The sequence below is a fragment of the Erithacus rubecula genome, assembly GCF_903797595.1.
Source record: "Erithacus rubecula genome assembly, chromosome: 3".
NCBI classification, from domain to species: Eukaryota; Metazoa; Chordata; class Aves; order Passeriformes; family Muscicapidae; genus Erithacus; species Erithacus rubecula.
In genome coordinates this window covers 23,259,598-23,276,202 of record NC_136689.1, presented here as the reverse complement: position 1 = coordinate 23,276,202, position 16,605 = coordinate 23,259,598, and the positions used below count along the sequence as shown (strand labels likewise).

The 16,605-nt window shown below is 39.5% G+C and overlaps 1 protein-coding gene across 1 annotated transcript in view; it reads right to left on the bottom strand.

Annotated features, from left to right (window-relative positions):
• Positions 1 to 482: 482 nt before the first annotated feature.
• LOC306799670 (putative acyl-CoA dehydrogenase 6) overlaps positions 483 to 16,605 on the bottom strand; it is a 74,473-nt gene continuing 58,350 nt past the window's right edge. The window contains exons 6-9 of the mRNA XM_079301025.1: positions 14,609 to 14,782; positions 9,044 to 9,205; positions 8,801 to 8,951; positions 483 to 2,037 (exon numbers count right to left, since the gene is read on the bottom strand). Coding sequence (XP_079157151.1) covers positions 1,947 to 2,037; positions 8,801 to 8,951; positions 9,044 to 9,205; positions 14,609 to 14,782 — 578 coding nt within the window. The 3' untranslated portion in view covers positions 483 to 1,946. The remainder of the gene's footprint in view (positions 2,038 to 8,800; positions 8,952 to 9,043; positions 9,206 to 14,608; positions 14,783 to 16,605) is intronic.

The window sequence follows — 16,605 nt, the reverse complement described above, 5'->3', positions numbered from 1 at the left end:
GTAAATTGCATTAACAATTAATGCGAAGTTTATATATAGTTTTCTTAAAGTATCAGAGTTTTTCCATCATCCCCTGTTTTGGGGGGATTATTTGTAAATATGCAGAGAGTGCTGGCATAGCAGGATGGATTTTTTTTTTTTAGGGAAAAGTAGTTTTTAGAATTGATTGAAAAAATTCAAAGGACAATGGTTATTTGAAAATGAAGTAATTGCAGAATTTCAAGGCTTTCTTTTTCATTCTGCTTTTCATTCTGGGCCATGCTCTAAATTAGAGCTCCAATTTCAGGCATAAAGTAATTTCAGTTGCAAAAGCACAAAGAATATATGGATCTTTCTAAGTATATTTTACCTGTGGATTTTTAAAAGGCTGGCCTGAAGCTAGCAAGTGTAATAGTGTTACCCCCAAAAATTACTTTTGTGTTTAGATCTGATAGTGTTTAAGTAGTTTAAACTGCGTGTTTTGACAAGAAGTTACTTAAAACTGGATTTATATTTTTTAATTTAAATCTGACAGATCATGTTTACATATCTACTCTTTTAAGTAAATGCCTTTCATCATTGGGACCAACCGATATGGACACAGTGCAAATATTATCTTTATATTTAAAGTATCTAAAACTGAAATGATTCCATTGAATCACTCGATCTTTTACCATTAGTATGTTTACTTTTCAATTAGTGATAGTCCCTAAATCTACAGCGCATGATATCTGAAATACAATGGAAGATATTTTGAATTTTATATTAAAGTATATTATAATTTGCTTTTGTTGGCGGTGAAGTCACATTAAGACAATTTATTTTGAAGACTTAGCTTTAACTCATCAAGTAGGTTCTAATCATTGAGGCTATTATACTGCTGAGTTTAAAATTTAAAATAAAATTAAGTTTCTTAGATATTGAAATTGTATCCACAGTTTTTGGTAAACTTTTCTAGAAATACTGTATGATGTGTTACCATTAATAACCAATTATGAACTTACAAATAAAATCTCCTGTAGTATTATCCTAGCTAGTGTTGTTTATATACATTTTTTTCTACTGTAGAATACTATTGTATTTTTTTTTAAATGGTGCTTTGTTTAAGGGGCAATTTTTATTTTTTTAATCAACAATATAGGCTGCCTCTTCCAGCTTAAATGGCTGTTTTAGGAAGGCTTTAAGCAATTCTTCACAGTTTTCAGATTAGCATATTTATTTTTTTATTTTATATTATTTTTATATTAACATGCTTATTTTAATACTTTTTAAATAATTATGCACAAAACATGATACATTGCTGCTGAAGTTCAGGCCTCCACAAGCTTCAGATTCACTTAAACAGTTGTTTGTAGACTTCTTCAAATAAAAATTTAACACTACTCCCATCACCTAAAGTCCATGACAGAGTGGAGTACAAATAGATATGGATTTGGCAAAGATGACAGAGCTCATTTTGATGATTGCTTGCTAAAAGGGAAAGATAGGAAAGGTACCTGTAATTAGAGAGGGGAAAAAAGAGAAAAGGCACTGTTCTGGGGTTTGATTATGGAATCATTTGTGACATAACTGTTCATCTTGAAAGCAAAGCTATACTGAAATGAGATTAAGCTACATAGCTTCTATTCATATGGAAGTTCTGTTTTGTAATTGTCAGCTTAGATGCTCTAAAGTGTTGATAAAGCTTGACTAAGTAACACGTTTTTCTGTGTGCTTAGCATGGGTCACTGGAAAACTTAAGTAACCCACTGAAAAAACAGAATGCAGGCTTTCAGAGTGCTTCATATCAACAAAAATTTGACACTGGAAAACGCAGAGTGATGATGGTGAAAGACCTTGATGTGCATTTTGCTGGCAAAATTACTGATCTCTTTTCAGCTTGAAGCATATTGGCTGCTTGTCACCTTCAGTGTGCAGCACAAGTCATCCTCTTGCTTTCTTCATTTTCAAGGAAGAGTGGAGATGCATCACTTTCTTGGAAGCGTGTCCATGTATTTGCATATGATGGAAAGCATGGTTTCATCTGAGCCACCTCCTATTGACATCAATCTCAAGTCCCTGCAGAAATACAAAGGGTAGATTTAAACATCTGCATGCTGTTCTGATGGTGCTCTGCTTGCCCACTATTACTTACACATTGCATATGAACTCCACATGCCTGCAGAACACCTCATCCACTGGCTCCTGGGCAGGTGGTCTGTGATGCTTCCCACAGCACTCCTGCTGGGCCTGTCCCAAACCTGTAGGTGCCTAAGCCTGCAGTTGAATTGTAGGAGGGGAGGGAACTTTCCCAGGGCCAGCAGCAAAAAGTGTTGCAGCACTTAAATTTGCTTAACTGTGGTAAACGAGTTGACCAGCATGAGTTACTGGAGAATTGCACAGAAAGGGTACAATTTCCATTCATGGTTTTTAACTAGTCCATGTTTTCCTAATGGCTATGTTAGATCTGGTAAAAGCCTGATTAGTGTTATATATAGTGCATAATATAATACAAGTAGTGTTGTAAAGTAGTCTAGTATAGTTTTCTATAGTTTATAGAGCTTTTGTGCTTTAAAATGAATCAAGAATATTTATACTTGATTTGATATTTCTAATCACACTCGTTTAAAACCTGCCATTACCAGCCCTAAGTCATTCCTCACAGTATTGCCTAGGTTCCCAATGCTAGCCAGAGTGGTAGCTACTGCAGCCTTGAGCAATTTTACTCACAAATATTTTAGCTCTGAGGAGAAGAAAAAAACCAACCACCAATAAAACTACCAGAACAATTCTAAACTACCTCCACTTAGTAACCTCAAGATTCCTCACCTTCCTATGGGCCTTGCTGAATGCAGTAGACCTGGAACAGTGGTAGGTTGCTTGTTCTTAGCACTGTGGTGCTGTCTGCTTTGTCAAGGTGCAGAAAGTCCCTGCCAGTGCTCAGCATTTGGCATCTTCACTGTAGTAACAGCAAGTAACAAATCCTCAGAACTCCTCTGTGATGTCAATAGAAATCCTCTCTATGCAGCAGGAATCCTGGACACATGGGGCTTGTTTATATGAAGTTATAAACAGACAGTGGTAAGATCTGGCTTTGGTGGTGTGTGACAGACAAGTCAGGCTATCACATAGAAAGACACATCTCAAAATAACAGAACACCTTCCAAATGTTTTGTGCTTGTGTGTATCTTTATGAATTCGCTGATAATTATGTTTTTGTCTCTGTGGGTGAGATAAGGAGTATTTCTTACAGAATCTACAGCCAGGTGACTAATGCTGATCTCCCTGGGGAGACAGAACAGAAGGTTTCCCCCTAATTTAAGAAGATTAAAATGACAAAAGACTCAAAGGATATTAATCTAGCAGTTCTCTTCTGGGAAAGAAACTTGCTTTCATCATAAGAAAACAAAACCATGGGATTAACTATCCTGCCAGAAACTCTATAAGGAAGCTGGGGAAGAGAACATATGAAAGTCTGCTTGTGTATCAGTTATTTAATGTATGCTTATGGTTTGATAGTTTATATTGTATCAAGAATGCATTGTTAATACAGCATATAAATATTTCAGTATATATAAATGTTGGAATTTAAATGCTTTTGTAAGGGATATTGTTAGTCTACTGCTGTAAAGGCTTTTGATCTGGCACAGTAATATTTTGCTTTTGATTTCTGCATCCCCTTTTTGTTGCCACATGACAGAGCAGCACATCCTGAACTACCTGCAGCCCTACTGAGGTGAGCACCAACCTGTGGTGGCTTCCCCCTGACCAGCAACCATGAGGAACCAGCCAGAAGCACACCAGCCAGTTTGTAAGGTGTCATTTTGAGGGACCAACCTGCTGTTGAATGCTGTTTTCTTTAGAGAGTGGGAGTTAACCTGAGGGAGGAGAGAAATCCACCTATTGTGTGTCCCTCTAAAATATTCCCTGCAAAGCACTTCCTTACCTTCAGGAAATCCCACATGTCTGAAATACTCACTGTAGATTATAAGACTTCACTCAGCCAAATCAAGATATATAAATGGTAAAAAATAATCCACATTTAATGAATAAAAGTAAAAAATTCTTCAATGTCAAGGTGAGAAACTGCACTTAGGAGGGAGAGTGAGGAGCCATTCCCACTAACCAAACACAATCAGGTTGTCAATAACTTCAAGTTAGGTAGCAACAGGAAAAAAAAACCAAAAACCTTCCACATTCTCAAAGTGTCTTTCCCATCTCCACAGAAGCCATATCATACAGCTTTCAGAAATGTGTCAAGCACTGCTTCAAGGAGAAAAAAAAGCTCATTTTAATCTTGGACTACCCTAATTTGAAGGTCATGAGATAACAAAGTTGTTCAAATTATTAGGAACCCTCTAATTAACAGCCTGAAAATGTATTTCTGAATAGTGCAATCCAAAATAGCCTGCAGTTTAACACTCCTCTGTTGGCTGGTGTTGACCCCTCAGCACCCTGAGTGACATTTGGACCTTGTTTTGCACTAGCTAAGCCATGCCTATTACCCTGCCCCTAAAAATTTTGGTCCCAGTTTTCCTGAAACTCAGAGCTGGTGCTTATCCTGGTCTGAACTCTCCCTTGTGTGCAATTTCCCTAGCCATAAAGCAGGGACAGATACCCATTCACAGCACAAGCAAAGTTTTAGTTCTTATAAAATCTCTTGTCTGTAGCTTCAAGCTGGTAAAATGTGATCATGTTTGCAGTTGTGCCTTCCAGTACCATTTATTACCTACAGCTGAGAAGCTGGGCCTGCTGTGGGAGCTGCTCTACACTACATTTTCCTCTGGAAAACCATATGGAATTGGATTGAAGTCCTTTCTGTTCCCAAACAATCTGAGAGGAGCCTGCTGCACTATCTATGATGCAGGTGTCTTCACAAAACTTCAAACTCCTGCCAAAATAAACAGGAATTTTCTTTCCTGTTTCTGGCAGTGATCAGTGATCAGGTCAGACATGGGGAAGAAAGTGAGTTTTGCAGGCTTAAGCCCTGGTTTCCCCTAAGAGCCTGGTTTTATGGCACCAGTCCCTTAGAGATGCTGCTCTCTGCTTTTCTGGTTAGAAATCCTTACCAAGGTTTGCATGGCTCAGAGTAGCACTGCTTTCCAGGCCATTTATACACTGCTTCTTTTCAACACAAAACCTTTACCCTTTTTTCCTCATAACTAAAGAATTTTAGGTTTTAACTATTTTAAGGTTTTATTCCTGGCAAGAATTTTCTCAAAAAAACATACTGATGACCCCTCAAGCCTAATATTTTGTGACTTCTTCCATCTTCAGACTCAGCTAGATTATAGGCTGTCTAAATCAAGCAGAATCTGAAGGAGGCTTTGTTCTAGAGTGGAGAGTTTGAGCTGGTGCCACCCAGTTCAGCAGGCCTCTGGCCAGGCTGGCACAGCCCACAGCCCTGCCTGCCAGTTCCCATGACCCTGTCCCTTCCCCCTCAGGGACATTCTGAAGGTCAAGATGAGGGAATGGGCATCACCTTGGCCTGCTCTGAGCATAGAGCAGGGAGTAGAGCACAGCTCTGCTTTAAAGTCATCACTGTACAGGTATCTGCTTTGATTTGCTGTCTTAAGGGTAGATGTCATGTGTTTTATCTCCTAAATTCCTTCTCAAGGTACTGAAAAGTCAAACAAAGTGGTAGACAGGCATCTGTCTCAAAGCCTCTGCAGAAAAAGGTGGAAACTGCAGATTTAGTTTCACAGATGACAGGAATTGGGATTGTCTTGTCTCAGCAGTTAGCTACGGACTTCAAATTGTTTTTGTCAGCAGAAATGGATAGGTTTCATTTTGTTTGGTGCAACCATAAATTGCTGTAATGATAAAAATTGATTAAACCCCCGAATTGTCTGGACTGACTCAAGTTTAGACATGTTTTGTAAAGAATGAAAGATTATAAACAATGAAATAAAAAATGAAACTGAATGAAGTATTTGAACTAACTTTTTAAATATGTGAAGGAAAAAAATCTAGAAGTAAATATATTACTTATTTTAAAAATCCACTTAAAATTATGCAGCAGTTTGTTTTTAACTATCCTCAATTACAAAAGGACCTTCATATTGCAATAACTATATGACAGTTGAAGAGAGAAATGAAAACATGTTTCTTCTGTAGCTATGCATTTGCAATGCTATTTACCCTTCTGTTTCACATGAGTAGTCAATTTTTTTCACTATTGATTTCTTGAGTCTTTGACAATGTAGCAAGTAAAGAAATTATAGCATTCTCTCCATCACAGCCCACAAGAGTAAAAGTTGTAAGAACTGGAAGCAGTTAGACATGGTGTTAAGTAATAATCTTAATTTAAAAAAAAAAAAACAGCAAACCAAATTCTTTTAAGAAGACCACATAAGTTCTTCCTATAACAATTGAAGTGCACATAATTACTATTAAAATATATGGATCACTACCTGTGACCTTTTTAACACTCAGGAAATCTGAAAAACTGCAATAAACTTGATACTAAAAGGTTTCTTTCCTCTGATCTCTCATGACCTGATTTTTTCATACAGATGATAAGTTTGTTCAGTAATTGAATTTTGCCAAGTCACAAGCCCTTTAAGGCCTTTCAGACAGAGGAGAGAAAAATAAACATGCATGACTCCAGGCTAGTGCTTTCCTTCTCCAGAATCCTGCTGTTAGGGTACAGTTTGGAAAGTCCATTCTTTATGGGTTTTATATTGGCTTGTATTTTTCTATGAAACCTTTAGAGTTTTGGGATATTTTTAAAACCTATTCTCCTTATTAGAATCTGTACAAGTAAGACATTTACATATATGAAATCAAGCCAGTATAGACACCTACATGGAGAAGCATCTCTCTTCATGCCTTCTAGAGAATAGGCACTTAAGAAATGCCAGTTGTTCTACTAAGTTTAAAATGTTAATGATTAAATGACAGGTATGAATAAAGTAATTTGGCAAAGCTTTGTGCCATTTCTGTTCATGATCTCTAACTGACACTAATAACTAAAATTCAGAGACTTCATTCACTAACCATGTGTTGTACTGTGTGTTCTTTGAGGAGTGACTAACAGCCTGATATGTCGAAGACTAACCAACATTTATTTGGAAACTTCATAAAGATTAGGCTACAAAAATGTTTGTACATTAGGACTAGATGTCCTGCTGTGCAATTATACTGCTGCTACTGGACAAACATCACACTGACGTGAATGGTTACTCACATTGCTGTAGTAAAAACAGCAGCTTTAGGGAAGTTGCTACTTTGCTTATTGTTACAGATTAACAACATTCTGACTTGAACCTGAACTTGAATTATTTATTTAGGTAAAACTCTCCTTGTCCCTTCCTGGAGCTTTGGTTACTCAATGGTGGAATTTTAATGATTCATAGAAAATTTCAGAGTATAAATATCACACTTTGGCCTTATTTATAACAGTGTTTGTTTTAGAGATAGATACATTTCTTTAGCTGATTGTGGATGCCAACAGGAAACACTCTGGATTTCTTCTAAGGAAAAATGTGACTGTGCTGGTATACTTGGAAACCACTCTGGTGGAATCCACACAGAAAAGCCCTGCTCACAGTTAGCACTACTGTACTGGGCTAGGAAGTCTTAAAGCTATGTAAAAGCACATGCACATTAATCTGTACAGACTACAGCATTTACAGTAAGTGCTGCAAAACAGGGATTCATTTTATTGAGTGCTTACTGCAGTAGCTCTTAACATCTCCATCATCCGTGACCATTGGTTGTTAAAATAAGGCTGTGAAAAAAATAACTAAGGAAAACCATCAGATTGACTACTGGCTTAAAACCACCATCATAAAGCAGTCTGTACCTTTGTAAGAAAATCTGGAGAATCCCTTGTCAAAAATATTGAGGATCTCTTGACTTATTGCAATGGCATTCTTGTTCATAAACTGCTTTTAAAAATAGAAAAAGTAACTCAACCTACCTAAGAAGAAATAAGCTTTTTGCAGATTTTCTCAAGTGTTCTACTCACATTTACCAAAACTGTCAACTAACTGAACTACTGATTTGGCTAACTTTGGACTGAGTATTGTCTATGTAAGGGCTTTCTGCAGTAACAGAAAGCTGTTACTGCAAGAGAATCCAAGATCAATTTTGGTACTTCTACAGAATATGAGACACTGAGGCCAGATACCAAGAAAACGGTTTCCTTAAGGAGATTTTTGCTCTAAGTAGATACAGACAAAAATTTGAAGGTACTTCAGCTGATTTGCAAAAAGACCTCTGTACCATTTTAATGATCTAAAGACTTTCTGGAAGCAATTACATACACATGGTATCTAATGTGACTAAGAGGGTGGAGACTGCATCAGAACAGACTACTGCAGAAGTGGGGAACTCCAGTTTCACACATATCTGGGGAAAAAGAGAAAGCTGATTTTCATTCATATTAGAAGAAATCTCCTGGTTTTAGTTCTGTCCTTGTAATCAGGATTACAAGTAAATCAAAGGCAAAGAGAAAATTAAGTCACTGATTGGTAGCTCTCAATTTCCCCCCCTTTTTTCTACTCTGTGGCAGATACCAGAGGGCCATCAGGGAAAATACTGTTTTCTGCTTTCATTTGACATTTAAGCTAACCTGTGGGTACTTCAAATTTCACAACTGTAATGCAAAGCCAAGACTTGGCCAAAAAATAGTAACCTCTGACACTTAGTGTCCAAAGTTAATTGCACTGGGTGTCCCTGCATCCACAGCCCACTTCAGTGACATGCTGTGAAGTGGAACAAGGCCATTCACACTGGTGAGGAGCTGGTGCTCTTTTCAAGTAGGTGATTGTTTAACAGGGCATTTAAGAGGCTGAATTTCTGTTAAAGCCACTTTGTATTTTCATCACTCCCTTACCTGTAAAACCTGCTCACAAGAACTTCACTGGTGAATCCCATTCCTCCCCAGTACTGGAGACAGCTATCAGTCACCTCACGGGTCAGACGACCTGCCTTTAGCTTAGCCATGGAAGCAAATTTTGTCACATCGTTGCCTTCTACATAGAGAGCTAAAGAACAAAAGAAGAGATAAGACAGCAGTCAGTCTGGAAATCAGGCGAGGTTCTTTGCAGCAGAGCTCATCTGGCAGAGCGGAGCTCACCCACGGCGCGGCGCAGCAGCGAGCGCAGCAGCTCCAGCTCGGTGGCCAGCTCGGCCAGGCGGAAATGCACGCTCTGGTTGTGCAGGACAGGCTGCCCAAACACCTTCCGCTGCCGCGTGAACTCGATGGTTTCTTGTATTATGGTTTCCATTGGTGTCAGGGCTGGAAGAAACAAAGCACAGAAACAAAGCATTTTAGAAATATCTGTTTAGCTCCTTGGTGAAAAAGAAGGTTTTTTTCACATTGTACAACCAACACATTAAAATACAAAGCAAATTGTTCTGTGTACTCATTTTGGAGTGAAGCTTCAGTTCTGAGAAGTCTGGTACCTCCTTGTACCTTGAAGACATCTATCTCACTTGAAACCCAAACTGCCAAGACCTGGAGGAGAGGCAAGTGGGCAGGAAAGAGGGAGAGTCTGTGCTGGGTTGATGTGGCCAGAAATGTGTATTCTATCACCATCTGTTAAAACCGGGTGGGGCAGTGATTCCTTATCTCCATGGAACATACCATCTGCTCATGGTCCATCTTTAAGACAAGATGGGGCAATCATCTTTATCTTTTCCACAACCCATCCTCCCTCCAGGAAGATATCATCTGCTACTGGGCCATTCAGTCCCACTGTGTGACTGATAAAATTACATCATCCCACTGGGAGATGCTCCAGCCAGGGGGAGGAACCAAGCCTTTCCTACCTAGAAAAAATATGAGATTTTGGACAGCAAGTTATCCTTCTTTCCACTGGATTCCAGAGGAGAAGCCGGACCTTTCTGCATCATCCCTGGACTTGTGGAGGAAGGCTGCACCCCTTAGAGGAGCACTGCTTGAGCTGAACCACACCTGCCACTGCAGGAGGATGCAGCCACCATTGAATGGGACTGCTACCAACACCCTGACTGACTGACGGGGTGTCAGGCTGTATTCTGACTCTGTCAGGGTTGGGACTGTTTATTGAAATACTGTATTTCTATTTTCATTTTCCCAGTAAAGAACTGTTATTCCTAATTCCCATATCTTTGCCTGAGAGCCCCTTAATTTCAAATTTATAATTTCGAGGGAGGGGGTTTACATTCTCCATTTCAAAGAGAAGCTCCTGCCTTTATTGGCAGATAACTGTCCTCCAAACCAGGACAGAGTTATAGAAAGCAGTAACAACTTGATGATGGAAACTTTATGCTTAGTGTCTCATTTGGAGCCCTAGCAAAAGCTTGTGGCAACTCCTACTTTCCATGCTACCTGTGTCCTGAAGGTTTGTTAAAATCCTGAAAAAAAATCTGTAGGCAGACAGTGCAGTGTGCTTGTGAGAAACACTGTAGAAATGTAAACTAAAGGAAGTCTTGAGGGAGAAGGCAGAAACCTATTCTGAGATCAAGGAATACAAATAGACTGCTTATTACATCTGCATTCTGAGATCAGATCCCAGCATAGAGAAGAAAAAAATCACATCCACTTTGAAAAAAAAATTCAATAATTCTCCTAAAGAAAACAGAATGAAAACAGGGTACTGCTGTAAAACAGGTGAGAGAGGCAGCAGACAATGCCTTAAAGCAGAACTAGTTTGCTGCTTTTTTTGTGCAAACTGAGACATATCCCATTTTAAACAATAAAAAAAGGAAAAAGTTTATTTTCCAAGGTAAACCAGCCTTGAAGTGAATGACTAAGCTATCAGTCTCTTGCAGTGTAGCTGAGATAACAGCAGGTACAGAATGTGTGGAGAATTTTGTTTGGCAAATGTGGACCTATCTTACTATGACAAGCAGCAGGGCATGACTTCACAAATCTACCTGTATGAGAAGGGTCATATTTCCTCTTTTCAAAACATACATATCCACATCCATTTGCATTTAGAGTCAAAACCACAAAACTCTGAATGTGAATGTGAAATAAACTCAAGCCTTGAACTACTATGAAATCCCTTTTACCTGGAGCAGTGCAGGCTCTGGGGAGGCTTTACTGCAGCCTTTTGATATATAAATGGATATATAAGACAGATGGGGACAGAGTTTTTACCAGACCCTGTAGTCAAGGGGGACTGGTTTTAAATTAAAAGAATGTAGATTTAGATTGAACATAAGGAAGAATATTTTGGAATTGGAACTACATAATCTTTAGGGTCCCTTCCAACCCAAATCATCATTCTACCATTCTAAGAAATTTCTTATGAGTGGTGAGACACCTGGAACACTTTGCCCAGAGAAGCTGTGGGTGCCCCATGACACATCCATTCCCTGGCCATGTTCAAGGCCAGGATGGATGGGGCTTTGAGCAACCTGGTTTAGTGAAAGGTCTCCTTGCCCATGGTGGAGGGGTTGGATGTGATGAACTTTAAAGGTCCCTTCCCAAACCATTCTGTGATGCTAATGACAGGAATTCAGAGCTCTGAGCACAGCTCTAACATAGCAAAGCTTGGCTGTGCAGCAAACAGCACCAAAATGCAGCACAGCATGAATACCATGACAGCCAACAGCTGTGTTCAGCAAGATAACAGCAGACAATACTTTGCCAGTCATACAAATTCAGAGAAATGCCATTCATGATATGGAACCCCCTTCTTTTTCTGTGTATTTGTTTCCTTTTTTATACAATGTTCCCCACATCCTCAGGCAAACTTAGCCCCATGGGTTTCAACTGACAGCACATGCAGGAAATGTCATTTTAGAGCAGCCTAAGGAATGTGTGGCCCACCACACAGCTGAGAATTGTGAAAGCACTTGAAGTTGCCAAAGGCACAATAATCCTTTCCTGGTATCTCCATCCAACTTACATTATTCCACTTGAAATTTCTGCTCACTGTAAAGACACTTTGTCTTGTTGCTATGTTTCCTCTCAAAAGAAAAAGAAATTAATATATTTTTCTTACGTTGTGGCTGATCACTCTCTAATGAAACATACAGTGAGCTCTAAGCTGAGCAATCTGATTCTTGAGGACATGTGTTGTCCATGCAAAAGGATCTGTCATCCTGCTTACTGGCCATGACTCAATGGTGCTCATAAAAGTGAAGTCTCAGGAACAAATAGTCATTAGAAAAGTGCCATTCTGCTCTCACATGCACACCGAACTCCCTCTTTGTCTCTGAGTTAAGTAATTCACAAAAAAACTGTTTGCTTTTTTTGCCATAGCAACATTCTTTTCCTGTGATCAGTGCAACAGGTTCTCAAACAGCATTTACCAAGTGTCACAACATGGGAGACACGTGGCACCTCTGTTCTTAAAGAGAAGCAAAACCAAAGTGACTTGGACCAATGCCTTTGATAATGTGTCACTCAGAAGAAGAGACCACACCTGGGACCAAATTTTGCAATTCCAGGAAGTTAGTTTTACATTTGCATTTTAAGCCTGTTTGACTGAAAATAGATTTTAAAAGGGAAAAAAAAAAAGTGAAGAAAGATACTGACCACAAAGAAGATAATTAATAAACAAAAAGAGAAGTCTAGAACATGTGATACTTGAAACTAAAATATATAAGACCCCCACTAAACAAAGAGAAACAGAACAAAAAATACAACAAACACAACAAAATAACACCCAGAAAGGAGAAACAGACAAGAATGGCAGTCAACTGCCTTTTCCAAATTAAAGGAAGCAGTGAAACTGAGGATGCCAGGACTGGTCCCTAAAGCATTTAAAAGCAGACTGATGGTTTTCAATGTCACAGCCATGAACTGGGAAGGAACAGAAAAGTCCTGCTGAGGGGCAGAAGTGAAGACCAGGATTAAACATGCAGACCTAATCACAAAACTACTGAAGGCACTTACATCAGTTCACACATCTGAGCCTTAGCAGAGCAGTTGTGTTGAACATATGTGAAACCATTTGCAGGACTGGAAGTTAACACCTCTAGATGTTATGGTACAACAAACTGCCCCCATCAAATACTGGGCTCTCCTCTGAACACTGGTTACTCTTTTTCTTGTTTACCACAACTGGTGATCTCTGAAGTTTGCAGCTTGGCCCAAACCATGGACCCACTGTCCCTGCTGCCAGTGCTTTTATGCATTTCATATCAGATAGATGAAGAAAAGCCAACCCAAGAGGTCCAGCAAGGTTTACACAGTAGGCAATGCAGAAAGCAGCTCCCTCTCCTTGTGAGCTCCCAGACTCTTCCTCCCTGATGGCCCTGCTGGCCATGGCAGGGGAGGAGTGATGCCCTTCCCAGGCTGCTCATGCAGGGCATGGGTTCATCTGCTCCTGCTGCATTGTTCTGGACAAAAAAATATAATTGAAACCTGGTGTTCCAGTTCCTGGCAGAGCACAGTGACAGCCAGGCAGTTGTGCAAGGCTGGACAGTACCAAGCTGCCCGTGGTTTTAGCAGGAGTGATCTAACCTGCCAGGCTTTGTGCATTGGTGCTGTCAGTGCACGTCACTCTTGCTGGGGCTTGACTAATGCTGCTGGCTACTCTGCTGCCTGGGAGTCTCACTGCAGCCCAGAGCTTCTGATGGTTTGCTTAATTTAGATTTCAAACTGAGCATAAAAATGCACAATGCACATCCTTACAGTCTGTATACACACCTTAGTTAAAGCAGAAGCAGTGGTAGGATCACAACTCCTGCTTGCCTGAATCTGCAGTGACATCCCTGGCAAGTTTAACCTCTTGTCCTTTGCTAAAACTACTCTCACATGTACTATTTATCTCAGGTTGAACTAAGAACTTTGTCTCAAAAGTCTATTTTTTAAAAAAGGCATTTGAACTCCAAAATATTTGGTCTTGGATGAACCCAAAATAGTGAGTGTTTTTTAATTTGTTCACTGAATCAAAACACCACTTCTTAGAATGCTCCATTCCCCAGCCACACACAGACAGTGACAGATAGGGAATGCACAAGAGCATGAACACAGTGACACTATTTAGACAACCCTGGAATCTAAAGAGGACCAATCTTCTTACAGTGAACCACATTATATTTAACTTGAGAAGCAAACACTGGGGGGGTAGAGAGAAAGTTTGCAGACTGCAAGTACACAATCCAGACTTGGATGTGGTTTCCTGGAATATCGAGAATCCACATAACCCAAATACATGGATTTGAGTACAGCCTGAGTTCTGAGTAACATGAACTCTGTGACAACAAAACTTCAGGGAAAGAAATATGGTGCTGTACCACTTATGTCTGAAGTGTACAGAGGTAAAACTGACATCCTGCAAGAGCCACTTCTTTACACAGCCAATAAATTAATTTTCTGAAATCCACGATAAGCATCATAACTCACTGTACTACAGGAAAAGTCACCCTCCTTCTGTTTCATGCCAGTATTTTGATAGCCTTTGCACTATATTTGTAATAGACACAACATGATGCCTTATTTTCTTATCAGCAGAGAAGCACCAAAAAAAAAAAAAAAAAAGAAAAAACAAACAAGGCAAAAAGAGCCTCTGCAATGGCTCACAAAATATTTTCTGCTTTAGGTTTTTCTACAGAAAGGGAATGTCGTACCCAGGCCATGACGTATTTCAAAAACAGACCCTAGAAGGTCATCACAACTCACAAGGAAAGAAAAGTGCTGTTTGTCATGCAGAGAGTGACCCCTGTGTCCCTGCCCTGCTGCAGAAGCAGGATGACTTACCAGTGGCCACTCCCCAGAGCCGCTCCTCTTGGAATTGCAACATCTGGTACGTGAAACCTTTTCCCTCCTCACCGATGACGTTTTTGCAGGGGACCCTTACATCTTCAAAAAAGATCTGAGCAGTGTCCGATGACCTCATCCCCAGTTTGTCTATCTTTTTAGCAATGTGAATGCCTGAAGAGAAAGGCGTATGAGAAAGTTCACAAAAAATAGAAGCACTATGAACAAGTACAGTGTTTCTTAAAGAAAAGTCTGCAGATGTGAATGCATGTTCCAAGACAACAGTGAAACCTATATTTAGGAAAAACATGGCAGTATTCAGGTGTAAAATGTTTTTAGTGTTTATAAAGTTTTTCCACTTCATTAAACCAGCAAATCAGAAACTTTAAAAGTCCCACTTTTCATTATGTCCCCAAATAATAAATATTTACCAGTCGTAATAATCTTACTCCACACAGGTCTTCAAACAATGCAATGTTTATTTGTTTATGTCTGATTTTCATCTATCATTATAATAAAATGCTGAAATTCAATTTGGCAGTATTTGCCAAGTGCATACACTGCTGTGAAACACTACACAAATATTCAGCAAAAACAAAAAGAGAATTATGTTTTAAGCTGCAGTTCTGAGTATTTCTCCTCCTGGAAATCCTCTACCTTCCCTCTCTTCTTCATTCATCCTCCCCTTTCTAGACTACACTGATTTTTTCTGGTACAGTGATCACTCTGAGTTTTCATGTGTGTATGTGAGGAGGGTTTGCTTCCCCACAGACCCCTCTACACAGCAGTGACTGACCCACCTGCACTGCTCTCTTGAAGATGAGCCTGGTTGATTCAGGTCTGGCTACACAAGGGTTCAGCTACCTCGTCACCGCAGGAAGGACTCCTTCCCATTGTTTGTTTTTTCATAGCTACAAAGTTCTTTTTGTTCAGATGCAAGCATGGCTTACCACTGTGCCACGAGAGTTTAACAGGCACCCACTGTTTTCCCATGGAAATTCTCCTGTCTTCAGCTTTTATCTCCCTGTTGATCTGGAGTTAATTCAAATATTCAGGGTGAAAGTCAAGAATGTTTCAAAAGCAAAAGGAGGACAACAACCAGGCATAAGGATTTGTGCATAACAATTTAATCACATCTGACAAGTCTGTATATGTAGCAAAACAGTCCTCCAACTCAGCATCTGTATCTTTGCCAGAAAACCAAAGCTTTTTACTACTCACGTCCATGTTATTCCAAACAGCTTCATGATGAGGAGGTGCTCTGTTGTTGTTTTCCCCTTTATTCTTTTTCAATCCTCTATTACCCTCTGGCATGGCTCAGTAGAAGCTGATGGTCACCACACAGATTGTTGTGGCCCCTCTGTTCTTTTCATATCTTGCTGTTCTTCACAGCTTTCAGAGAACATCTCTTACTGAACTAATACAGATGTCTCAACTTCTACTCACAGGAGGCCTTCAGCCATATGAAAATTACTTTGGTTTTGTGGGTAGAAGAAGTTGGCAGCAATTTCCTTCAAATTTACTCTCTCTGGCTGCACTAAATAAGGTTATGGAAATTTTAATCTCTTCACAGAGATGAAATACTGACAGTATTTACAAATGCCAAAACTGCCCTGAGAACAAGGTCCACATAAATTTCCACAAGTTCTGCTCAAGATTTTTTTCTCCACCACCCAATCTGTAAACAGATTATGTATTACGAAGACTTGCTTTGATATATGATCAATGCAGGAATAAAATCAGGACAGCTGTATAAAAATTCTTGACTCTTGAATTGAAAATGATCAAGCAATTTGTACTCAGTCAGCCAAAAAAGCATTTGTGGCTTGTTTCCATATTAAAACAGAACTAAATAACCACACACTGAGCAATTTACAAGCCCAGATGAAATCTGGAACATTGTTTCCCATTGGAACATTGCTATTTGGTTTCTTTGAGAGTTGCAGAGATCATGTATGGTCTAAAGCCAAGTGGCTTTATGCAATCACTGCTCCTCA